Here is a 26,039-nt window from a genome sequence, read left to right as displayed (position 1 = left end):
AGCAAAATTATGTTTTTGCTTTATGACAAAAGGATTAGCAGAGAGAGAAGCACTCCTTGGAGCTGTGCAGTTTGGTGATGTAGGACTTGATGAAAAAGAAAGTGAATCACACCTTAGTTACTAGATTAATGCATCAAATTAAATGTTACTATTCAGGAAGGCAGCAGAAAGAAACTGCTTCCATGGTAACAGTTGTCATAGTTGTAGTAGTTTTACTCATCTTTTAGATGATATATGAATTCTAAATAATATAGCTGTAGTGATACTTGTAATACTTTGCCCATTTTCAAATGGCAAGACCACTGAAGACTTGTGATTTACTGTGTCTCTTGAGTTGGTGTTATCAATATCCTGCAAATGTTAATCATAAATGTATGGAAGTCATTTTATGTAAATGTCCAAAAATGCTTTGTCAGTGAAAATGTGTTGTTACAAAACCCTCCTGGTGGCTAAATGGTCACTAAGTAAAGTCTTAGTATGACCCCTTAGAGCTATAAAGAAATATTCCCCTTATACTTCCATAGGATTAGATGAAGATTTTCTTCTTTGGCTGAACATGAAGAATTTTAAAATAAATTTTCAGTACAGCTAAATCATGATTTATTCACTGCTCCTTTCTCTTCAGTGTCCATCTTTAGTCTGTATCAATTTTTAAGAGTATCTCAAAACGGGAGGAGGGGTGGGTAACAAAAGAGAGGAAGATGAAACTGTAATCTCTTTAAAATTGATTTGCTTAGAAAAGAGTTCTTGTAAAAGGTTTGGTCATATGTTAAAATTCATATATCCATGCTTGCTTTTTTTCTCTATCATCAAAAACTGAAAAATTGAATACTGGCTAGATTTCTTTTGGCTTGAAATTTCCATTTTTCTTGGCCAGACGGGCAAGAGAAAAAAGTCCTGCTTTCTTTATTGGGAGATGGTGATCTGTTAGTGTCTTGAGAGAAGGGCATGTGTTGCTGATGGTTTGTTCTTGATGCTGTAATACCCTTCAAAATCTAGGATTTCAACTTCCTAGTTTAAGGCTAAAAGATAAATTGATTAATAAAACACATGGGCAGTTTTTGAAAGGTGTGTGTGTTCATATTACTTCTTGAGTTCATGAACTACTTTATTTTAGAATTAACTTCCATGTTTTAATTTTCATCACAACCCTAACTGTCCTTTTTTTAAACATTCCAGAATGGAAGGCATGCTGTGCTTTATTTTAAAGGCTTGTTTCTGAAGCAGTCATTTGTTAGCAAACACTTAGTAACACATTGAAATTTCATCCTATTAAATCAATACTAGAGCTATCTGAGTTCTATCTAAAATGCTAGGAATGGCTTCTATGAGCTTTCCTCATCTTTCTCCAGCCCCCAGTGTCCTCATTCTTCAAATTCCAATCACTTGTTCCCCATACTCAAAACTTAGGAATTAATCGTGTTTAAATAGCACATAGCATTTCAAAAATTAACTTTTAATATTATTATTTAAAGTGCTGTCTTTTTCACTCTTTGTGTTTTCTAATTTCCCTAACCCAGTTATAAATATAAACTTTCTGATGTAAATACTGTCTCCGAATTGTTATATCTGCCAGTGTATCTCAACCAGGATAGGTATTCAGTATGCATTTGTTAATGGGTTAACCAATAATACTGCGAGGTAGAACATGCTAGAAGGAAACACGATAATTTCTCTCCCACAAGCCATCTATTTAAATGCATCTTGACAAGAATGTTCAGCAAATTACCTTAATTTGCAGAACTGCCTTCATGTTACATTTGCAGCTGTTCTCCTTCTCAGGGTAATGATTCATATTATTTTAAAGACACGACAACTTGAACAAGGTCAAAGTATAATACATAATGGCAATTAGCATTGAAAATATAAAATGTGCAGGTTTTCAGAGTATGAATGCACATTGGCATTTGCTCGAAGGCAGCTCACGCTACTGAGAGATAACTTTTAAGGTGGGGCTGACTGATACCTTTTCCAAAGAGTAGATATATATATTTCTTCTTTTTTTCTTTCTCCTTCCACTTTGTCACTGCCTTAAATTGTTGAACTCTTATTATGTGGCCAAACTTGTGCTAGGAACTTACTGTTACATTATTACATTACTTAATTCTTACACATCTTGTTGGTAAACTAAGATTTTTTATATTTTAATGCCAAGGAAATATTGAGGCTTAGAGGTTTAAGAACTTATGGCATAAAGGCTGGCACTTTTTCTCACTGAGCTGAAGCAAACTCACATTTCTTCTTTTGATATGTGACCTTGGCCAAAAATATCACTTAACCTCAGGGCTTTTAAAAAAGGTTTTTCTTCTATAAAAAGATAATAAAAATGTCTGCCCTACCAACCACATGGGATACCGTATTGTTCTAGATAGACAGTTCTTTAAGATGACTAAAACATAAAACAAGTAAGGCATTATTATTTTTGTTATATACCACTCTGTGAGATCACCAATGTCCTAACTTAGAATAAGGGATTAGAGCCAGATTGTAATTAAAAATGCTCTATTGAGATTTTCTTGTGGACTTTAAAATTCCTACGATTAATTCAGAAAAATAAAAAAATTAAATTTAGAGGTTAAGGTAAAGAAAACTCTAGATTTTGTTAAGGATTGTGGATTTATTCACATTTTCCCCCCATTATACCAAAAAAAGGACCACAAATTGGACTTTTATATTTCTCCAGGTATGGGCTAGACCCAGACTAGTCATTTACAGAAAAGCCCCTGTTTACTATCAAAATAAAGTAACACATTTTCATCAACTTATTTCAGTTTAAACATAACCATTTATTTCTTATTAGAATTTACTTTTTGGGTTACCAGGTTCTGTCTCATGTTTTTATATGAAGAGGAAAACATCATGCTGCTGCTGGTTGACCCAGGTCTTCCCCAGTGAAGTGTCCTCTTTCCTCAGCTGTCCACCCATTTCAAGGAAGCAGACTCTTTCTGGAATTCAGAGGTCATTTAATATCTGATTATCTGGTTTTCCCCCTCTCTTCTTGTTTGTTGGTATATTTCCAAATCTGTCTTCCTTAGAACACCATAACATGTCCTGAATCCCACTATATTTGAAGAAAGTAGAATAGAAACTCATGAAAAATCATTAGGGTAGGGGAAAAAACATGAGCAAAAATATAAAGGTGAGAAAATACTGCCTGAAACGGTTATAGTTTCTCTCTGTGTATTTGATGTTTTAATAGACATAAACAATATTATAGCAATGAAATAAAAACAAGAAATAACTCTTCAGCTGTTTTTGCTTTTTCCATGACTCTTTCCTGTAGAGAGAAACCTGCTTCTAACTCTAATTGCAGCATTTTGTACTTTCTAGGCCCCTCTTTCCTAGAAGTCTAGCTCCACAGCCTTACTCTTCGGGAAGCAGAGCTTTAAGCATTTGGCCTGTGTGTCTGCTTGGTACCCATCAGGGCTTCTGAATCCCACTTGTTGAGCATTTCACTGTCTTATTGATATGCTACTTTGGATGTGTTCACTTTGATATTTAAATGAGTTTCTTCCTAAATAAACTGAATATGTCTTAAGAGCAGCGAAACCTCTTCCAAATTTTCTTGTTTCCCAAACTCTATATGATAAAATATGGTATAGCATATACTAAAGTAAAATATGTGATAGAAGATTTTGTGGTTAATAGTATAGATAGCTCCAGTTTTCCAGGTTTACTTTCTACTGAATTGTGAAATTCAGTCTTCTTTTAATTTCTGAATTCTGTGCAGGTGCTGACTTACAGTTTACTGTTTTCAGTTCCAGTTGTGTGCAAACACTCTATGGAATTCACAATACTTTCCAAGTAGTAAGAGATATTGATTGAATACTCATTAGGTGTGAAGCATTGTTGCATGAAGCAGATATATCCTGCAAAAGCCTGCTTTTTATTTCTATAAGTAGATAGTTATCTCTTTCTCGTTTTCATGTCCATATTAATATCAATTATTCTAGAATATGTGTCCTAAGAAAACATAATGGTGTTACTTTAGCTTATGTAATATACCATTTGCAGACTTGAGCATTTATGTTGCTTAATAGCATAACATCATTTGATGATGGGGTGCAAAAAAGCTCTTAGGTGAGGTGCTGAGACCAGCTCAGCAATAGGTTTGCACGAACGGAAGGTGACGCGGAACTTAAGAAATAAAAGGACAGGAAAAAAGACACAAGAGAGAAAATAAAGATGGGACCAGTGGACTCAACAGCTTCTGGAACTGAGAGCCTCGACTCTAGTTTCCACATCATGTTTATTAGAAATTACAAAGCAGTAGTTATCTAGGTTTACTTTCAAGGCTGCTTGTTATTAAAGCTGCAGCACCTGCAATACTAGGGAACAGGCCATACTAAGTTCAGAAGCTTCCTCATGCAAACAGTTTCCGTGCTGACAAGACAGTGTTCTGTCTAGTCAAGGCTGGTATTCCTAAGCCCACCCTTCTTATCTGTGTTATGGAAACTTCTAACTTCAAGCCAGGTTCCCACATTCAAGTTCAATCTATGTTCCCACATTTCCCCCTTTTTGTTTTTGCAAAGTAATGAATACTGCTTGGGCAGTTTCTTGCTGCATTAATCCCCGGAGGGTTTGTAGCATGCATCTGAGGACTAAATACAGACAAAACAGACAGGAACAAATAATTAATATACCTCCTAGAAAACTCCCTCTCCAACTCTTAATTCATAGCATAGGGTTCAGGGATCTTAATCCACCCACAATTCCTGTCACAGTTTGTGAGGCAAGAAGCAATTGCAAATGAGTATGTTGAATGCTTGTTACTTGGGCTTGTAATTGAGAAATATCTAAGCTTAAATTGTTTCTATGGCCATGCAAATGACGTTTCACTAATTCCTAAGGAATACCACTGCTATTGTATACATAGGGATCACACAAAAACTGGATATATTCCAATCACATTGTAGGAGTAAGCACATATTTACAGTTTGTAATTCTTCTACCAAGCTCAAAACTGCATTTTATACATAATCTATAACTGCAGTAGATTATACAACAATAAACAATAAGACTTCCAACTAGCAGACATTTAATGAATAGACTTTCATTTCTCATGAGCTTAAGATTCCCAACCAGCTGGGCTATATAGGCTAGTACTCGATCAAAAATGACCTCAATTTTCTCCAGTTTGTATAGTGTGAGGCATAGGCAGTGACAAATTATTGTTACTTTCCCATTTTGGGCTGTGGGGTAGCTGGAAGTTTATCTCATAATTTCAATGCCTTCGTTGGTCTTATATCTTACTGGACCTGGGGCCACAACTAAGTGTTGAATTTAAACTTAGTCCATTGTTGTGAGGATTTATTTTTTTAGGCAGAAAATAGTAGTTGTCTTGTTATAAGAGTCCCGATGCAGTGTCTGCAACGGTGAAAGCATACCACATCCCTCCCAAGAGCAGGAGGGGACCAATGTCACAGTCGTTGAAGTGACCACGATGGATGCTCATGGGTGAAGTTCATGAGCTGTTGGCAAGTAACAGGCAACTGGGTGTACTGGGTTAGGTACCACAAGGTTTGGTACTCACAGTGTTTGCCTTTCCAGTGGAGTCAGTCTGCTTCTTCTCAATGGTAGGGCTCTGGATCTTCATGAAGGCATGTGCCTCAACAGTCCTGAAAGGGATGATAGAGGAGTTGGCAGGGACATGACAGACAGTTAGTTACCTGTCACTGCTGGCAGGTGTCCCAGATGTTCTTCCACAGATCTGTCCCCCATAGAGGGTGATTCACAACAGTCCATCATTTCTGTCTTCAGGATTTACATTCTACCCCTAGATAGGGATGACATTCTTCAGAGTGACCAGACACTCTTGGGTTAAGCCTTTCACTTTCAGCAGGACTTCCTATGCTGCACACAATTGTTTTTTTGTATTGTACTTTTGGTCCCTTCCCAGAATTGTGACTGAAACCCAAGGGGTACTTGTTTAGAATGCTGCCTTTGCCACAAACCCCACCCAAAGGCAATATTGGTGCTGGCCACATCCAATTCACAGGCTAAGTCAGTATCCACCTTCTCCCTCTTTTTTCATTTTTTAAAGTAACCTGCTGGAGGTCCTCCTACTCCCATGAAGGACCTTTCCCAGTTAATATATACAATGAGTTTAATTTTTGAGCTAAGTGAGGGATGAAAGATTTTAAATATTTCAACAATATTACAAACTCCATTAACATGAAAAAACATTGTCCTTTATCAGTTACAGCAGAGGGTATAGTTTTGTCTTACCCAACCAAACAACATGTAAGAATTTGATAGAGCAGCTGAGACCTTGCAGCCTGTCCCAACTGTTTGCCTATTTTAGGCTCTTAAGATACTATTGTCTCTGATGTTTCTTTTAATTCTGAAAAAAGGATTCCTAGTTAACGTAATGTCATCAATAGGGTTTCAGCCACAGATTTCTTCTATGCAACCAGATTCCTTGCCACCAGGCCAGGGCAGGTGGTTGGACTATGCACACAGCCTTGGGGAAGCACTGCAAAAGTCCATTTCTGACTTTTCTACAGGTAGGAGAATGCGGGCTGGCTTGACTTGCCTAAGAAAATACCAAAGAAAGGCTAAAACAAAGTGATAGTGACATAGTTGGATATTATTTTTTTGCAACAAACTAGCAGTATTTGGGACTGCTGCATGCTGCAGTGGTGTTATTTTAATTTACGATAAGAAGTTGTTTCTGTGATACATACTATATATATATATATATATTTAATAGTTACAACCATGTTTAACAATATTATACTTTTTATCTAATATTATGGTGAAACATTATTAAATTTCCAGGAATTTTATATACTCTTTAAGTATTCATATGAACTTTTATTCATACAACTTTAATTAACAGAGGGTTAAAGAATCCTTTTAATTTTATAACACTTTTAAACACTTTCCATTCAACTTATATTAAAGGAACTTAAGTATTTTATTACTTTAATTTTTTCAAGGTAAAAGAACAAATCTTTTGCAATAGTTTGAAATAAAAAGATACTTTTCAGATCTGATTTTGAGAAAGCAGATTTGAATATTACATTCCTTTAAAAGTGATGAGACTTGTTTCTTTTAAAAAAAACACAAGGAAATGATAAGGTTAAACTACAAGAAGTTCTTCTGATAAAAGGGACTTTTTTTGTATACTGATTATTCAGGAGAAAAACTCTTTATAAACTTTTACTAAAACAGACTAAGGACTTGAGAAACTGTCATACTAACAGAGAAAGAACAAAATTTTAACTTTGCATCAGTATACTATTTGATACTAAAGCTTTTAAAACTTTACAGATAGACCCATCAAATCTTACTCAACTTTAACCACAAAAATTCTTTTTCCACAAACCTTCTGTACTTTCAGTATGCATTTAGGTTTTGTCCCACATTTTACTCTTTCTTAATAACCAATCATTTTATTTTAGGACAAAATTATTTTCTGTTTCTTTAATAATAAAAACACATTCTATACATCATACATACATAAGTTACCAAAATGATTTTGGAAACTGTCTCCAAGCAAACCTCTTATAACATATGATTACTGTCAACACTAAAGAAAACTTGTCAAAATAATGATTCAGTTTGGTTATATGCAAATATAACTTTTCTTTATTTCAAATACCTGGTAGCATGCAATACTAGAAACAGTCTTTAGAAAGAACTTGGCAGGGGAGGCTGGCTGCCAACAAGTTTTCCTGTTAGAAAATTACTTTTTGTTGTTATTATCAATTCAGCTTTTGTTTAATAATGACTTCTTAGAATTAGCCATGTAAATACTTTAATTCAAACAATGCTTCTACAAACTTCTTATAATTATTTATAATCATATAGATTATAATTATACTCTTTTAAGACAAATTTCACCTTCACAGAATACATTCCCTTACTTAAAGTTACCATAGTACCTTTTACAACTTGCCATATGCATTCAAGTCTTGTCCTGCATATTTTCATTTTGATTTTATGAAAACTAGCCCTCTTATTTTAGGACAAAAAACACTTTTTTTGAACAAACTTATTGAATTTCAGTCAGCGCTCCCATGAACTTTTTACCTTCTTTAATATTCATTTAAGTTTTACATCTTTCATTTTATCCTGTGAAGAAAAATAAACTATTCATTTCAATTTAGGCAAGAACTATTTTTTATTTTTATTTTTTTTTAAGAACTATTTTTTATGAAGACACTTATAGTAATTTCATTAATCAAGACTCAAAATTTTTATCATTGTAGAGATCTTACTAACATTTAAACTTATGTATTAATTTAAGTGCTTATTTAATTTTTGGCCATTTGAATAGAGCTCTTTTAGAAATTTTTATTTATTAATTTATATTACCATCCAGAAGTATCAAAATATACACTGACATTGAACAAACAGACAAACACAAAACAATTACAACACACCAACAGAAACATAAAGTTTACAATTTGACTCATAATTCTTACTTTAAAAAAAATAGCTGTTTTTAAACTCTCCATCACATTTCACATCTTAGATATTACTGCTTTTAAGATTTCTTCTGGAATCCATGTTGCCTGTAACACGCAAGCTTGTTCTTGGAAATGCTTTTATTAGTAATCAGCAATCAGTTAGGATACCTTGAGCAGCATAAATGCAGTTAAGCTCTTATTTAGCAGTTTAGACAGACAGTTAATACACATTTTTTTGGGTTACTACTCCTTAAGATTACACTGAGACTTGAAGTTCAGGGGTATGCTATTGATTCAAAACTGAAAATTCCTTTTAACACCTTGATAAAAATTTTGTACTAATTTTATTAATTTAGCTATAGGTCATTCAGAATGAGCATGGAAAGAAAACAGAACACTGATGTTATCATGTTTTCCTCCTCTTTCAGCAGCTTAATTCTATCAGCCCCCGCTAGCCTGCAGCCACATTAACAAGTAGGCAGCAGGGGGTTTGCACAGTTGCTGCCAGAATATTTTCCTTATCTTAGTTAACACTTTAGCGGAGAGTTTTCTTACAAGCATGATTTCACTAACAAGGGCCTTATTCAGCACTTTTGCCTCTGTGGGATGTTTTATTTGTGAGTTAACCTCTCCTTGCACAAGTGGCTCAAAATGATATCCCTCCATTCTAACCTGCAAGGTGCCCTGTTTTAAAGCTGTCAACTTTGACTGAGCGTCTCCGGGTATGGGAGAAGGAGGAGGAGGAGGTATTGCCAGAGGGGAAAGTGAGTTTTTAAAGTCAATTAATGAAGGAGCTGAAGGCAAAACAACTTTAGATTTAGTATCAAAACAGATGTAATAATAGTCCAAGTGGGCCATGTAGTAACAGGGAGCAAAACACCTTGTACATGTAATATCTTTAACTCTTTTTTTTCTGCTCTTTCCTAATCTCCTAATTCTAAATTTCCTATTACTGGAAACAATGAGCAATATTTTTCTATAATCTCTAAGAGTTCTAAAATATGAGACTCACTGGCCTCGGCTCCTCTTGCCTTGAGGAATTGTTTTAGGAGACAGACATACGGGTGATATTTTGTTGAACTGTCTCCTTTTCTCATCGTAACCCTGGCAAAATACCCGAGAGTGTCCTTACTCCCTGAGGACTTGGAAGGCCTTCTAAACCACTCAGGGCTCTGCACCGTGACAATACCTTTAGTTTTGCTTGAAGCGATCCTTCTTCTCCTCAAGTCCCTGTTCAGGTGCCAGTTGCTGAGGCCAGCTCAGCAATAGGTTTGCATGAAGGGAAGGTGATGCAGAACTTAAGAAATAGAAGGACAGGAAGAAAGACACAAGAGAGAAAATGAAGATGGGACCAGGGGACTCAACAGCTTCTGGAGCTGAGAGCCTCAACCCCAGTTTCCACATTGTATTTATTAGAAATTACAAAGCAGTAGTTATCTAGGTTTACTTTCAAGGCTGCTTGTTATTAAAGCTGCAACACCTACAATACTAGGGAACAGGCCATGTAAAGTTCAAAAGCTTCCTCAAGCAAACAGTTTTTGTGCTGACAAGACAGTGTTCCATCTAGTCAAGGCCCGTGTTCCTAAGCTCACACTTCTTATCTGTGTTATGGAAACATTCTAACCTCAAGCCAGGTTCCCATGTTCTAATTCAAGCTATTTTCCCACAGTGAGGAACTTAAGTCCTCAAAAGTTTATTGAATATGTTGCCATTAGGTGCCATCTCCTGAAAAGAAAAAAACGAAAAAACCCAAAGCTCATTATTCAAATGTGTAAATTGTTCTTTAGTGAAGGAGGTTTGTGTATATAATTGAGTTTAGTTGTTTTTGTTTATAGAACTCCTGTAATTTTCCTGTGCCAGATTCTGAGTCAAAAGAATAATACCAAAGTGCGTTGGCAACAGCTGTTTACAGTCCTTCAGGGTAGTAATTCTGAGTCCATGGATGTGCTCATTCTTACCGTTGAATGATGCTCTTTGCCTGTAAAACCCTACATTTCCCCCACAGAATTATTATAGTGATTGTCCTTATAAAAAGAAGTGTTAATCATCAAGGCTATTTAATAGATAACCTGAAAGAGCAAAAAATGCTTATGACCTTATTTGTGGCGTGATTCAGGAACTCTGTTCTGAAGTATTCCTGTGATCTGATTTTTAATTGCCAAACACCTTTTTAAACTTAGCTTATAGTTCCTTCTCTGTAAAGTAAGAGCAATACTCCATATATTCTTTGTATTTTCAGTGGATTTTAGTGATTCCAGTCAGTCAAATTTAATATTTAGTCAACCATAAATGATAAGGCTTATGCTATAAGACTTTTTATTATCTGAGCCAGTCTTCTAATTTTTCTGCCACTTGGAAGAAGTGGGCTGAAATTAAGTAAAATAAATAATACCCAACAATGTAATTTGTAAAATGATAATGATGAGGACTCACTTTACCTGATTTGAAAACATATTTAAAATGGTTATCAAAACTGTATAGTATTTTGTTAAAAATAAAATACATGTTAAATTGAAATGGAATAACGTAGAGATTCCTGAAGGTAAAAACTATTTTTAATCATGTAAAAGACATAGCAGAAATAACAGAATGGTAGGAAAAAGAATCACCTGTCAGATAGATATTTTGGTATAAAGAAGAATCTGTACTCTACATACAAATGCAGAATGCATAACAACAAAAAGAGAAACAGAATGTAAGAAAAATAATATACACTGATATATTTAAAAATACTTAAAATGGATACAGATCTGTTAGGTGGCTGTACTGATTCCACTTGATACATGTATAAAGAAGATGAATGCTGTGAGGAAATCTTAAATCATTTTATAGAAAAATGCATTGCTTTCCTAGCATTAAAATAAATTTGAATTACAATGGTAAACCATTCTTGCTGATAAAGGTAATAAAAGTAGATTCTCGCCCTGCCCCCCCCCCACGGAGAAACAGATACGTTATTGATGGCACTGTAAATTGTTCCAGTCATTCTGGAGAGTGTTCTATCAATATGTTTGAATCATAATGATGATAATGATGACGGTGCTGGTGATAATGATAGCTTGTGTTAGACATTCATGTACTGAGTGAGTGCTTCAGTTATCTTTTTGGGTCCTTACAACCATTGAATGGTGGGGATTTTTATCTCAGATTTTGTAGATGAAAGGATGAAATTTACGATTTGTGACACTGCAAGCACGTAATAGGATTCAGTTTGTACCTGTGTCTGGGACATCCAAGCCTGCTTTTCTCATCACTGTATTTTATTACCACCTTTCATAATACAGAACTGTTAAATCAGTTATAGCTTTTGATCTCGGGTCTGCACTTTAGAAATTTATTCTAAGGAAATAACCCAAATCGGAAAAAAACAAGTTAGAATATGGCAGCTAGACAGAGATTTCAAATGTTAGCAGCATAAACAAACTAGAAACTGATTTCTCTGTTATTTGTCAGTGTGGGATAAACAGTCCAGGACCACAGGCAGCTTCATCATGCCAAGGGTTTAGGTTCCTTTTATCTTGTATTCTGTCATCTCTAAGGGTTTTGATCTTTTCTCCATGGTCCTTGATGGCCCCAACCCCTACATTAGCATTTCAGCCAATGGGAAGAGGGAAAAGGGATGTGACTCAGGTGTTCAGTTTCTTTATGGGTAAAACCTACAAGTTGCACCAAAGCTGTACTCACATCCAGTTTGTCAGAGCATAGTCCTCTGGGCCCAGCTAGCTGCAAGAGAGGCTGGAAGCATACTGAATGACAGTGGAGGAACGGATATTTAGAGGAAAGCTTGCCATTCTGGCTTCGTGTACAAATGTGAGTTCATACACATCATTGGGCACATCACGTAAAGCCCCACGGTCTCCAGCTCACCTTTCCAGAATCATTGTTTGACATTTCCTCTGCAAAGCCATTTTCATATTAGCTATATTAATTTTTTACCCTGTATTTTTGTTAATGTTTTTCTCCATGCCTTGAACAACTTTCTTCCCTTATCAGGTGGATTCCTATTCATCCTTAAAACTTTGCTCAGATAGCACATTGTCAGTGAAATCTTTTCATACCCTTCTGTCCTGGGAGTGGCTCAGACTTAATTCCTGGGTCTACTAGACATACCGAGACTGTCAGTTCCTTAGCTGCTTCCCTGGGGACTGCCACTTTTCTGAGAGTAGGGGTTATGTCCCAGCCATCCTTGTACACATACGGGGGCTTAATACATGTGTGTGGAATGAGTGAATGAAAATAGCAAAGGAAGAACCCAATATTATTTGGATATCTTTCATTAAATTCTTTTAAACTGAAGATGGTCACTTTTATTCAGTATAAACTCAATGATTAAACTGTATAACTACCAGTATTTGTATAACTCCCCACAAAGCCATCTTGTTTTACAAAGAGTGTTCTTGGGATTTGTACATGTCTCATTGCTTATTTATTATAAAATGAGCTTTTTACTGGGTCACTGTCAGGTTCTTCTTAGTGTTTATAAAGATGTTGAAGGAGTTATATTTATCAGCCCTTTCAGGCCAGGATACTACTAATGAACCTCTTCTCTATGATTTGAGAAAATGGGTCTAAGGATCTGTCTTATTCTCAGGAAGTCATTAAATCTTTCTTAAAGCTTTTGGGATCCAGGGCTGAAAAATCTCTGCTCATACAAATTATTCATCAGTATAAAAATCTTCACTCAAATATTAATGCTCTGAGTTGCAGAATGAATTTAGGTTAACAACTATAAGCTATTTGTAATAGACAGTTAGTTGTCCTGCTGGTGAAGACATGGGTGCAGCTTGAAAGGATAGCTGTTTCTCTCTCATGTCATTGGCTAGAGGCAGGATACCCAGTTGTCTGTGGTTTGGCATGGCATCCCATGGTTGTAGGGATCCAAGTGCCTTCTCTCTCATTGCCCTGTATTTAGAATTTAATATTTGTTAATTTCTTTCTTATTTTATTTATTGATGATTATAGAATGTCTGCTCAGCAGTTAAGCTTACTTGTGAGTAGAAATCATACTTTATGTAGAGAATCGTATGTCTCTGTCTTGGCAAAGTAGTATGGACAGTGTACATATTAGTTGAATTAAATAAGCATTCCTATATTTTGCAGAAGGGTTATTCAACTACAAGGGCCCAAATGTTTTCAAGACCCCCGTGATATGAATTGTGGAGCTCCACCTAGGGGAGGGTTGGGAATGGAGCTCATATCACTGCAGTTGGAAGGGGAACCAAGTTATCTCCAAGCCCTAGAAGATCTTCATGGGAAGTATGGAAGTTGAGCACCCCTTGAAGGATGGGTAGGGTTTTGATAGTCAAAAATAAAGAGGAGGGCAAAGAGGAACATGTGTGGTATTGGGGGAAGGCGGTAGAAGAAAGTATGGGATGGAGAGGGTGGTATGTTTATGCTAGCATCCCATTGCTCAGCACGAGGCACTTCACAGGTTATTTCCTGCCATCTGTACCTTAGGATTGAGGCCTCGAGGAAGGACATTGATGAGTGAAGGGACAGGGGCTATAGCTATTGCATTTATCTTTGTCCCCCTTTTTTTTGGAGGGGGGATAGATAGTGATGAAGGAGAGTTTTATCTCAGATAATACTTGGACAAAATTTTGTTGATTTTTAAATTTATATTACTCAAGATACTTCTATGAACTACACTGATATTTAACTCCTCGTAAATATGATTCATGTTTAGATGGGATTATCTTTCTATTTTGAGATAAGGCACAATAATGATAGTATTTGTAAATGTGATATTTTTAAAGAGGGACATGAAATCTCAGCATTCCCAATGGGCCAGGTTCTACATACTTCCTGAAATTGGAAGGTTGTGATATCACATTTTACTGTCACATTCTGCTGATACATCCTTTTGAGAAAATTCCAATTTCTGATGAAGAACAGAGCACTGACATAATTTTTTACTTAGGTGCACAGAAAGAATTAGTTGACATTGTGCACAAAATAGGCTGAATAAGGCTTTAATTAGTCGTCCTTTCGCATAATTCATCATGTTGCTTTGAAAAAGTCCAGCAGACTATGCTTTTGATATTTTATCACAATGGATTCATTTTAAAGGATGGGTTGTCTTTTTCTTTTTCTCCTCCTTCCCCTCTTCCTCTTGTTGTCTTTTATTGGTTTGTTGCTGCACTAATACCAGTGAAACCATGACAACTCACCTAGACTCCTTTTAAAGAAATGGATTGCTACATAAAGATACATAAAGTAATGGATCAATACAAAAAGATACATAGAGAAATGAATTGATACCTAAGGAAACTATACTCACTAAATATTACTCTATAAATAAATATAATGTCTAAAGACAGGAAAGTAAGATTCTTTTTTTTTTCTTTTTCAATCTATAGGCCGTCCATCTGGCTCAGGCAAGCTTCCAGATTGAAGCCTTTGGCTCCAAATTCATTCTTGACCTCACACTGAACAAGTAAGTATTTGGTCATAATCTTGTTAAGGAACAAGTACAATAAAACTTCATTTCCATGATATTGGTTCAGTCAAAATAATTTCTGTTGTTGAAGTAACCAATATTTTCCAGCTGATTATATGTCATAGAGCATTTAAAGAAAAATACAAAATAGTCTGAATAGTTAATTCTGTTCCCCACCCCCCAAAAAAAGACACTTAACATTTAACATATTAAATACCTGATATGAAAAAGGTTTACTGTATAGTACTTAGATGTTATGATTTTAAATGGAATAAATATTTCAGTAATACCAGTTAATTAAATATTAGCTGTAATCATTACTATATATAAGAAGCGTCATAAATTACTGATTCAAGTATAATTAGACTTTAGTCTAGAACTTTTACCAATTTTTCTTTCATTATGCAATTCATTTGACTTCTGTATGAAGATTAAAGTGATAACTTGGCAGATACCTGTTTTGAGAAGGGTCTTTCCTTCATAGTTTGCTCTAAAAAGTTTCTTAGACATTTCAGTCCTGATAAAAATTTATCTGATTTTCTCTTGAGTTTGTGTATATGTTGATATTTCAAATAAGTTGGAACCAGGTATAGAGATGTCTTTGTACAAAGTATGAACAAGAACTATTGATTTAGGGAAGCAGACTTGGCCCAGTGGTTAGGGCGTCCGTCTACCACATGGGAGGTCCGCGGTTCAAACTCCAGGCCTCCTTGACCCGTGTGGAGCTGGCCCATGCGTAGTGCTGATGCGCACAAGGAGTGCCATGCCATGCAGGGGTGTCCCCCGAGTAGGGGAGCCCCACGCACAAGGAGTGCACCCCATAAGGAGAGCCGCCCAGCACGAAAGTGCAGCCTGTCCAAGAATGGCACCGCCCACACAGACAGCTGACACAACAAGATGACGCAACAAAAAAGAAACACATTCCTGTGCCGCTGACAACAACAGAAGCTGACATAGAAGAAGGCACAGCTAATTGACACAGAGAACAGACAGCTGGGGTGGGGGTGGGGTGGGGGGGAAGAGGAGAGAAATAAATAAATCTTTTTAAAAAATTATAAATATATATAAAAAAAAAAGAACTATTGATTTAACCAGGGCTCTTCTGCTTCAAATAAAAGTAGCAGTGGACATTCCTTTGGGTATAAGAGATTTCCTGTATAGTTTTCTTTAGTTACAGAAACTCCAGTCAGTATTTTAAACTCTCATCAGTATTTTGACCAGGAATGCATCATTGCAAGAAAAATACCTTTTAATGTTACCAGATGCAATAATGTAGATGACCACAGTCCATATCTGAGAAATTGCCAAGGAATATAAAGAACAGCTGTTACAGTTCTTGTCTGCCAAGTTCTGTGAGCTCTGCAGAAAAAAATTTAAAGTCAGCTAGGGTACTCCTTACTCAAGTGTTATTGCAGCTTTAAGTCAGAATGAATTAGCAGAACTCAGAATTTCTTGTGTTAAAGATATTACAGGTTTTCCTCTTTGGTTTTGCTGAGCACTGGGTGAGTTCCATTTTGCCATGCTGTGTCATCAGTGTGCCTGCCTAAGAGATTTGTCTTGCCAAATCTTAGACTATGTTGAGTAGCAAGGGGTTTGTATAGCCCCTCTGTTTCTTTTTTTTTCTTTTTTTCTTTTTTTTTGCCCCTCTGTTTCTTTAACTCTTACTATAGCAGAGACTCATTCTAGACCAGCATGGTGATAACAGCTGCTTATTTTTTCAGTATTCAAACATGACCACAGCAGAGCCTCCAGTTAAAAAGCAGATGTCTGACAAAGGGTCACATGGCATGTACAGGCTTCTTGGAGGTCTAGAAACATATCAGAAAATTATTTATCAGTATAATTTAACATGTCAAGAATTATCTTGAGGACCTATTATGAGCAGTCCTGCCTTGAGGAGCTTATTTTAGAGTCTAGTTGGGGAAGATTCCTAAATAAATATGTCATTTTTGAAGAATGTGAACTCTGTTGTTTTAGAAGTAAATATGCTACAGTAACACCAAGAAGAAGCAGCTCTTCAGTCTGAAGGAGTGTGAAAAGGGACCTTGGAAGAGGTGATACTTGAGCTGAGTCTTAGGACAAGTGCTACTTAGGAAAGAAGATGTTGGAGATGGGAGGGAGGGAGAGGAAATGGAGAAGGTTGTTCCAGGCAGAGGAGACAGTATGTGCTAAGGCAGCAGGGCCATAGTATAGAGTTGTATGTTCAGGGAGCACACAAGGTTCTTTGTTGAGCTTCACAGTAAAGTACAAGGTTGAGGAAGAGATGAGTCTTGAGTAGTAGGCCTGAGAGCAGCTTATGAAACAACTGGTATTTCTTACTCAGTTTCTTTGGCTCTTATCCCCTAAGCTGTGAAAAATCAATTAAGAGGAATAAACAGAGGTCCTATACCAAGGAAGTGCTGGAGGTGTAGAGTGGGGGATGCTTTCAAGAAATTTTCAGTTGACAGAAATCATCAGGATTGATTAGATGTGGATCACAAGGCAGAAGGAAGAGTTACAACTGACAGAGGTACTTTGATTGGACAACTAGATGGAGGGTGGTATGCAGCTGAAATGGGTAGCACTAGGGAACCAACAAGTTAAATGGTGAGTTCAAGATGATATGCAGTCAAAATAAACATCATAGATTTGGTGGACTTTGGGACATCCATGATGCCATTATTGGAAGTAGCTGGATATAAAAGTTTGGGGCTCAGGGAGAGGTTGGGGCTGGAGATAATAGACCTGAGAGACATTTCTATATAAATGTTATTGACTGTGGCTGTGAATGAGATTGCTCAGAGAGGGTGAATAGAATAAGGATAGGCTAGACAGGGAAGAGAGTTAAGAGAGTGGGAGTGAAAAGAGGAACCCATGAAGAATAAATGAGTGATTACAGAAGTAGGGGAATCAAGAGAATGACTAAATAGAGTTTCAAAATAGAAAGATGTGATCTATAGCATCATATGCAGTAGAATGGTCCAGTGAGGTAAGGAGCAAAGATTCCCCTTTAAATTTGCCAATTGGTTAATCACTGGTGGTCTAAAGGCAGAAGTTTCAGTAAAGCTTTGGGGGCAAAAATCAGGTTACAGTGGGCTGAGAATGAATGACGGTGTGAAATGAAGATGGCAAGAAGTCATTGAGGAGATTTCGGTGAGAAAGAAAGAGAGCTAAAGTAGTAGCTCTAGGAAGTAGTAGCTGGACAAAGACATCAGGGTTAAGGGAAGACTTTATAGTGGTAAAAGGACAAGTTGATAGGCTAAGAGGTGGAGCTGGTAAGACTGAGAGGTTGAAGATGTAGAAGAGAGAAGAGATAATTTACAGAGCCAGATTTGGGTGGGGACAGAGGGGAATGGGTTCAAGAACATAACCACAGAGTTTGGTTTTGAAATAGAGGAAGAGACATATTCCCATATGAATATGAAGGTGAAAGGTAGTGTACAGGTAGAGACTGATGCAAGGCAGGTGGGAGGTAGGCAGTTGAAGAAGTGCATCTCTGAAGATCTCTTCCTTCTTGGAGAGAGTATTACCTGCCATATAAAGTATTGATTAGGATGGAGGGACAGGTTGGGTTAGGGTTTGAGGAAAAAGGCTGGTTGCTGAGAGGAGAGAAATATGCGAGGCAGTGCATGAAGTTCATGTTAAAGAATCTATTTGTGGGGAGCAGGTGTAGCTCATTTGGTTGAGTTTCTGCTTCCCATGCACAAGATCTCGAGTTCAATCCCTGATGCCTCCTTAAAAAGAAAAGAAAAATCTATTTGCCATGTTTATTAGAAATCATGCATCATTTTTGGTGTTACTCTTCCTGATGGTGGGTTTTTTTTTTGTTTCTTTGTTTTTTTAAAAACCTTAGGTGCTCCACCACTGCAGTGTGTGAGGAAAGAAGATTGTGGGATGGAGATAGGGTTCAGCTTTTCTGGTGAATGAATGGGGGCAAAACTATTCTAATTTGGGTGAAGAAATAGTTTGGATTGTTAAGTAGTTTGATCCAGTCTGGGTAAGAAAGGAGATAATATCAAGAGGAGGTATAGGAACTAGGAGAAAATGGAGGTCTTTAAAGGGAAAAGTAAATGCAGTGGGAGTGAGGCCACAAGAGCTCTACTCATGTGATAGTTCCCTTATGCAGAGTCCCAGCCTGAATATGCAATACTGGTATGGTCCAGAGACAAGGGAATCATGTAAGAGTATAGGATATGTTGGCTGGTATGGGCCTCTGGATTTAAACAGTTTTTAATAGGCTGGGATTAATCAAAATATCTGCTTTGTGTTAGGATAAAGAGTCAAGCAGTTTTAAAAATCAGTGCTGGAGAAACCAGAAAAACTTCTGAGAGAAGAATGATATCATTTCTACCTTAGGGTGATCATTGCCATACTATTTACAATGATTTTAAAACCATCCAAGGAGGGGAAGAACAAAAGATATATGGTAAGAAAGTGGGCTCAGTATGTGAAGGAATGAGAGCATAAAGATATTAGAATAAAGTAACCCCAGTGCTACTGAAGATGGTGGAGTAGAGAGCAGCAGGGGTTCTCATCCTCCAGAAGTGGCAGGAAGACATGCAGACTTGCCGGTTTTGGGGGAGGTAGTGAAGGGAGCAGCACAGGAGGCCCGCAAAGGTGGTCTTTCTAGGTGTGGGGGAATAGTGGGGGAGTGATGCAGGAGGCCTGTGAGGGCGGCCCTGCAGGTCATGGGGGAAATGGTGGGGGAGTGGGCACACAACTGTGTGCCAGTAAATTAGCCAACTAAGATGAAATGGATAAATGCCTAGAAACACATGAAAAACCTACACTGACTGTAGAAGAAATACAAGACCTCAATAGACCAGTCACAGTAAAGAGATTGAACCAGTCATCAAAAGCCTCCTGACAAAGACAAACCCATGACCAGATGACTTCACAGGTGAATTCTACCAAGCATTCTAAAATGCTTGCCCACTGTCACCATTCTTATTCAACATTTTGTTAGAAATTCTTGCTAAAGCGGTTAGGCAAGAAAAAGAAATAAAAGGCATCCAAATTGGAAAAGAAGAAGTAAAATTTGCGCTGTTTGTAGACATGTTCCTATATATAGAAAGACCCATAAAATCTACAACAGAGGTACTAGAGCTTATAAACAAGTTCAGTGAAATGGCAGGATATAAGGTCAACATGCAATAATCAAGATCAAGCTGAGGAGAAAATAAAGAAAAAAAAATTACACTTACAATAGCAATTAAAAGAATCAAATATCTGGGCATAAATTTAAGTAAGTGTGTAAAGGATTTGTATATGGAAAATGATAAAACATTGCTTTAAGAAATCAAAGCAGACCTAAATGAATGGATGGACATTCCGTATTTATGGACTGGAAGACTAAATTTTGTTATGATGTCATTTCTATTCAAATTGATTTACAAATTCAATGCAAACCCAATAAAAATTCCACCAACCTTTTTTTGTAGAAATGGAAAAGCCAATTATCCAATGTATTTGGAAGGGCATGGGGGACCAAATAGCCAACACATCTTGAAAACAACAAAATTGGAGGACTCATACTACCTGACGTTAAACCATATTCCAAAGCTACAGTGATCAAAGCAGCATGGTACTGGCTTAAGGGTAGACGTACTGACCAATGCAGTCGAATTGAGAGTTCAGCAATATACCTGCACATCTACGGCCACTGATATTTGACAAGGCTGCTGTACTGGTTTGGCAAAGGGCTGCTGATGCAAGTACCAGAGATGTGTTGGCTTTAAAAAGGGGGTTTATTTAGGGTAAAGGCTTACAGTTCCAAGGCCGTGAAGAGTCCAATGCAAGGCGCCATAAGAGGTGCTTTCTTATCCTACTCAGCTGCCATATGTTGAAGCAAGATGGCTGCCAATCTCTGCCCAGATTTCAGCCTTTCCCTCTGGGCTTACCCTTCCCTCTTGAGTTTCATGGGCCCAGCCTCTTGAGGCTTTGTGCATAAGTGGTCCTGTAGAACTCTGTCCTGACAAAGAGCTTATTTCTTCCTGGGCCCCTTATGTCAGTCTCAGCTCTTCTGCATCCTTCCCTATTTCAACTGTAAGCTGTCAGGCAAATGACTTATCTCTTTCCAGGGCCTCAGCTATTTGAGCCTTCTCCTTTCTGTCACATGGCAGGATCAGAAATGACAGAGCTCTCACTCCCTATGTCTGTCTGTCCATGTGAATCCATTTATATCAGACTCAGCAAGGGGGTGGGACTCAACATGAGTCAAGCTTTACTGACTTAGTCTAATCAAAAGCCCTAAAGCAGTCTTAACAGGTAATCTAATCAAAAGCCCCTCAGCTGAATTTAATGCAATCAAAGGGTATCACATCCAGAGGAAGAGATTAGTTTACAAACAGTCTTTCTATTTTCAGGACTCATAAAATAATCTCAAACTACCTTAGCTACTAAATTTACTCAACTGGGATAGAATAGTCTCTAACAAATGGGACTGGGAGAAGAGGATATCCATATCAAAGAAAAAAAAAAAGAAAGAGGACCCCTGTCTCACATCCTATACAAAAATCAACTCACAATGGATCAAAGACCTAAACATAAAAGCCAGGACCATAAAACTCCTAGAAGAAAATGTAGGGAAACACCTTTGAGATTTTGTAGTAGGCAGTGGGTTCATAAACTTGACACCCAAAGCATAAGCAATGAAAGAAAAAAACAGGTAAATGGGACTGCCTCAATATTAAATACTTTCATGCTTCAAAGGAGTGTGTCAGGAATGTGAAAAGGCAGCCTACTCAATGGAAAAAAATATTTGGAAACCATATATCTGATTAGAGTGTTATATCTAGCATATATAAAGAGATCTTACAACTCAAAAATAAAAAGACAAACAGCCCAATTAAAATAAGGGCAAAGAACTTGAGTAGACATTTTTCCAAAGAAGAAATACACATGGTTAAAAAACACATGAAAACATGGTCAACATCACTAGCTATTAGGGATAGGCAAATCAAAACCACAGTGAGATATTATTTCATACATAATAGACTGGCCACTATTTAAAAAAACCCAGAAAACTACAAGTATTAGAGAGGATGTGGAGGAATAGGAACACTTATTTACTGCTGGTGGGAATGCAGAATGGTACAGCTGCTGTGGAAGACAGTGTGGCAGTTCCTCAGGAAGCTAAATACAGAATTGCCAATTAATCCTGCAATCCTGCTACTAGGTATATTCCCAGAAGAACTAAAAGCAGGGATACAAACAGATACATACATACCAATGTTCATAGTAGCATTATTCACAATTGCCAAAAGATGGAAGCAACTTAGATGTTCATAAACACATTAATGGATCAATAAAATGTGGTTTATACGTGTGATGGTATATTATTCATCTCTAAGAAGGAATGTAGTATTGATGCATGCAATAACATAGATGAACCTTGAGGACCTTATGTTGAATGGAATAAGTCAAGCACAAAAGGACAAATATTGTATGATCTCACTAATATGAACTAATTATAATAAGCAGACTCGTAAGTGTAGAATCTGGAAGATAGTTCACCAGTATCTAGAATGGGGGTAGACAAAGGAAACTGATGTTTAATCTGTGTAGAATTTATCATCAGGTGGATTGTAGAGGTGTGGGGGTAGACAGGTGATGGTAGCACGGTAGTGTGAGTGTAGGTTGGCAACTCTGAGGTACGTGAGTGTGTGTGATTGAAGGGGTAGGTTTTGGATCATATATGTTATTAGAAGAAAAGGTAAAGGATAAAACATGGGGTTGTATAACACAGGGAACCCTGTGGTGGACAAGGGTTGTGGTTAATAATATAAATAAAATAATTTTCTTTCAGGATCTAAAACAAAATACATCACTATTATAGGGTATTAATAATAGCATAGTATATGAGGAAAAATGCACCTAAAACAACAAATGGGCTATAGTTAACAGTAACATTTTAACATTCTTGCATCAATTGTAACAAAGGTACCACACCAATGTTAAGTGTAAACAATGGGGGAGGGAGTATGGGAATGTTGCGTATTTTATTTTTAGAAAAAAAGTTTATGTCACAGGAACAACCAAATTTTCTTGTAAGTTATACTTTTATACAGTGAGGTGTCTAAGACAGACAGGGCCTTTTAAACAACTGGAACATATATAGCTACATACTGCTGTGAGATATAAATGTATCCTTTTTACCATAGGTATGCTTTCTGGATAGATAGAGGCCCACCTAGTAGCTAACAAAATATTAAACTTCCTTCCTGGGGAAGTCCACTACTTTCTCAAATAAGATGGCCAAATGCTCTGGAATGTAAAACCCTTGCCTAATAAAGGAAAACAGGCTAATAAGCCAAGCTCTTGATTTTTTTTTTTAAGGAGGTAACTGGAACCTCAAATATGGAAGCAGGCATTCAACCACTGAGCCACATCCTTTCCCAATGAGAGTTGGTTTTTGCATTTGTTTTTAGGCGGTACTAGGGATAGAATCCAGGACCTCATTCATGGGAAGCAGTCACCCAACCACTTGAGCTACTCCCACTCCCCAGAGCCATTGATCTTAATGATTGTACTTATGAACCTTATACCTGTAATAATGAAATTAAGCCTAATTGTAATTAATGCCTAAGAGTTGCCTTCTAAAAACCTCCTCGATATTCAATAACCTCTCTCTAAGCTAAACTCTGCAGATAAACTCACTACCTTCCCCCTGATGTGGGACATGACTCCCAGGGATGAACCTCCTTGATACCAAGGGATTAATGCTTGGATCAAGCATTAATCAACAATGCATTTGAAGAAAGACTTTGATCAAAAGGAGGAAATATTAAATAAAAAAGAGTTTTTATGGCCCTGAGATTTCAGAGTGAGTTGGGAGGTCATTCCAGAGGCAACACTTATTCAGGTCTCAGCCAGACTTTCAAAAATGTCACAGTAAACAAAGCAACAACCAAAAGTGCTCCTGAGGGCACTGGAGATGTCTGGACACCATAGACAAGTCACATGGTCACATGAAATCAACATCTCCTCAGAGGGCTCTATCTGGGAATATATAAAAAGCTATTTTACCAATCTAACTTAGTTATACTCATTTGTAGGTCACCTTATTGTGATTCTTCTACTTCTTTTACTTGAACCTATAATTTTCAGTATACTTGTTAAGTATCCTTCTCAGGGATTCTTTGCTGGTTGAGCACTGAAACCCAGCAGATATGCAGCCAATTCCTACTCTCCAGTTCTTCAGACATGCTCTAGCCAACTCACAAAACAGTGGAGAAGGACCAACCCCAGCCTAAAGGCGAGGAGTGTCTTCAATTGCAAGCAAAACAATTCCATTCCTTTGCCCCTTTTCAGCAGAATGGACCTATTCCCAAATCTCTTATGATTGAGGCATGAGCAATAATATAGGGGAATATAACTGCTGATTAAAGTAGATTTATTGTTCATGTTGTTATTATCTTGTGTTAACTGAGTAACTTGTAACATTGATATAAAAGAAAAAAAAAGTGACCCAAGCAATGACCATAGAATCTAAATGGTTAGTCACGTCTCTGGACCTGGAATGCTAGCTTGTGAGTGACATGAGTTCCTGAAATGGGAGCCTTTTTGTGTTGTACTTCCTTAAGATTAAACAGGTGAGGTGTTGGCTTGCTGAGGCATGTCAAGACAGTGCCTTTTGCTTGTTTGTTCAACAAATGAGTTTCTGCTGTGTGCTAATGACCGTTATAGGTGCTGATGCTTCTGGTAATAACAGAGACAACAATCTGCCTTTCCCCATGGGTGTAGGAGAGGAGGCAGACTATGAACCAGTGAATAAAGACTGATGTATTGAAGAAAATCAAATTGGGTTATATGAGGGAAAGGCCAACTTAATTTCAGTGCTCAGCAGAAGCTAAAAGGCTTCTCTCAGGAGGGACATTTGAACTGAGACCTGAATATCAAAGAGGAGTCTCCACATGAAGCTGAAAGGCCAGGGGTTCCACCCAGCCACGGCAGCAAGTACTGAGGTGAGCGTGGAATGTTCAAGAAGAACAGAAGACTGGTGTGACTGGAGTGCATTGGGGGTTGGGAAGTGATGGGAGATGGAGGAGATGAGATTAAAAAGACAACAGGGGCCAGGCTCTGTGGGGCCATAATCCATGGCAAGGAATTGGGATGGGAAGTTTTTGAAGGACTGTCAGGATGCAAGTGACATGTTTGAATTTATATTTTATTTGCAGCCAGAGTATTTTTGGTTACATTCCTTTCTAGATACTTCCCTTAAATTTTTTTTTTTGATTGTTTTGTCTCTAGAACAACCATTGTTCCAAGTTACAGAAGGTTTAAGAAGAATTACTAGTTCAATAATTATTAAGTAAGTGCATCAATCTTTGGAAATCTCAGGGAGATCTGAGGATTGTCTCTTTCATAGGAGTAATTAGAATTATGTCAAAGCCTTTATTACCTACAATTATATTTGCTGGTGTCTTCAGCACTTGTTTATTGGAAGAACTGTGAAACAGTGCTGCATCATGGCTCAGCATAGGTTCTGGGGTCAAACAGACACAGGTTTGAAACATTTACTAGCTGTGTGACTTTGAGCCAGTTTTTAAAACTTTTTCTTCTTTTTAGTAACAGCTTTATGGAGATATAATTCACATACTACACTATCCACCCTTTTAAAGTACACAATTCAGTTTTAGTATGTTCACTTTTGTACCATCACTGCTGTCTAATTCAGGACATTTTTACTATCCTCTGTACTCATTAGCAATTACTCCCTTTTTCTTCTCCCCCAGCCCCAGGATCTATGGATTTGTCTATTTTGGACATTTCATATTTCATATAAATGGAATCATGTGATGTGTGGTTTTCTTTGTCTGGCTTTTTTCACTGAGCATAATGTTTTCAAGAGTCACCATGTTATCACATGTATCAGTCCTTCATTCTTTTTTATACTGAATAATATTCCATTGTATGGATATATTCTTAAGCTTCAGTTCTTAAGTTTTTGTTTCCTTCTTAACCTGTAGGTTGTTGTAAGGATTCAATCCTTCTTATCCTGTAGGTTGTTGTAAGGATTCAATGAGCTAATGTGTGGTACTTACATGTGCCTTGCCAATTGGAGGGGCAGCTTTCAGATAGATATTGTAGTTATGATTAATTATTCTAACAGCCCAAAGCAACATTGGACTGGGAGTTAGGGATTCAGCATGGGAGAGGAGTTACTGATTTCATGTAGTTTATGTTCTAATGAGAACAGCAGA

At 37.1% G+C, this 26,039-nt stretch overlaps 1 protein-coding gene and 1 long non-coding RNA gene across 5 annotated transcripts in view; one reads left to right on the top strand and one right to left on the bottom strand.

Moving 5' to 3' along the window:
• Nucleotides 1–26,039, top strand: part of ADAM23 (ADAM metallopeptidase domain 23) — a 173,997-nt gene that overhangs the window by 22,923 nt on the left and 125,035 nt on the right. For all 4 annotated transcript variants that reach the window (XM_058300285.2, XM_058300284.1, XM_058300286.2 and 1 more), the window contains exon 3: nucleotides 14,777–14,853. In XM_058300285.2, coding sequence (XP_058156268.1) covers nucleotides 14,777–14,853 — 77 coding nt within the window. The remainder of the gene's footprint in view (nucleotides 1–14,776; nucleotides 14,854–26,039) is intronic.
• LOC131279150 (uncharacterized) lies at nucleotides 2,772–9,780 on the bottom strand. The gene is made up of 3 exons (XR_009186495.2): nucleotides 9,607–9,780; nucleotides 5,534–5,618; nucleotides 2,772–3,061 (listed from the first exon to the last, which is right to left on the bottom strand). It is a non-coding gene; the product is annotated as an uncharacterized lncRNA (long non-coding RNA).

The sequence above is a fragment of the Dasypus novemcinctus genome, chromosome 7 (genome assembly GCF_030445035.2).
Source record: "Dasypus novemcinctus isolate mDasNov1 chromosome 7, mDasNov1.1.hap2, whole genome shotgun sequence".
NCBI lineage: Eukaryota > Metazoa > Chordata > Mammalia > Cingulata > Dasypodidae > Dasypus > Dasypus novemcinctus.
This window is presented reverse-complemented; position numbering and strand designations above follow the sequence as displayed.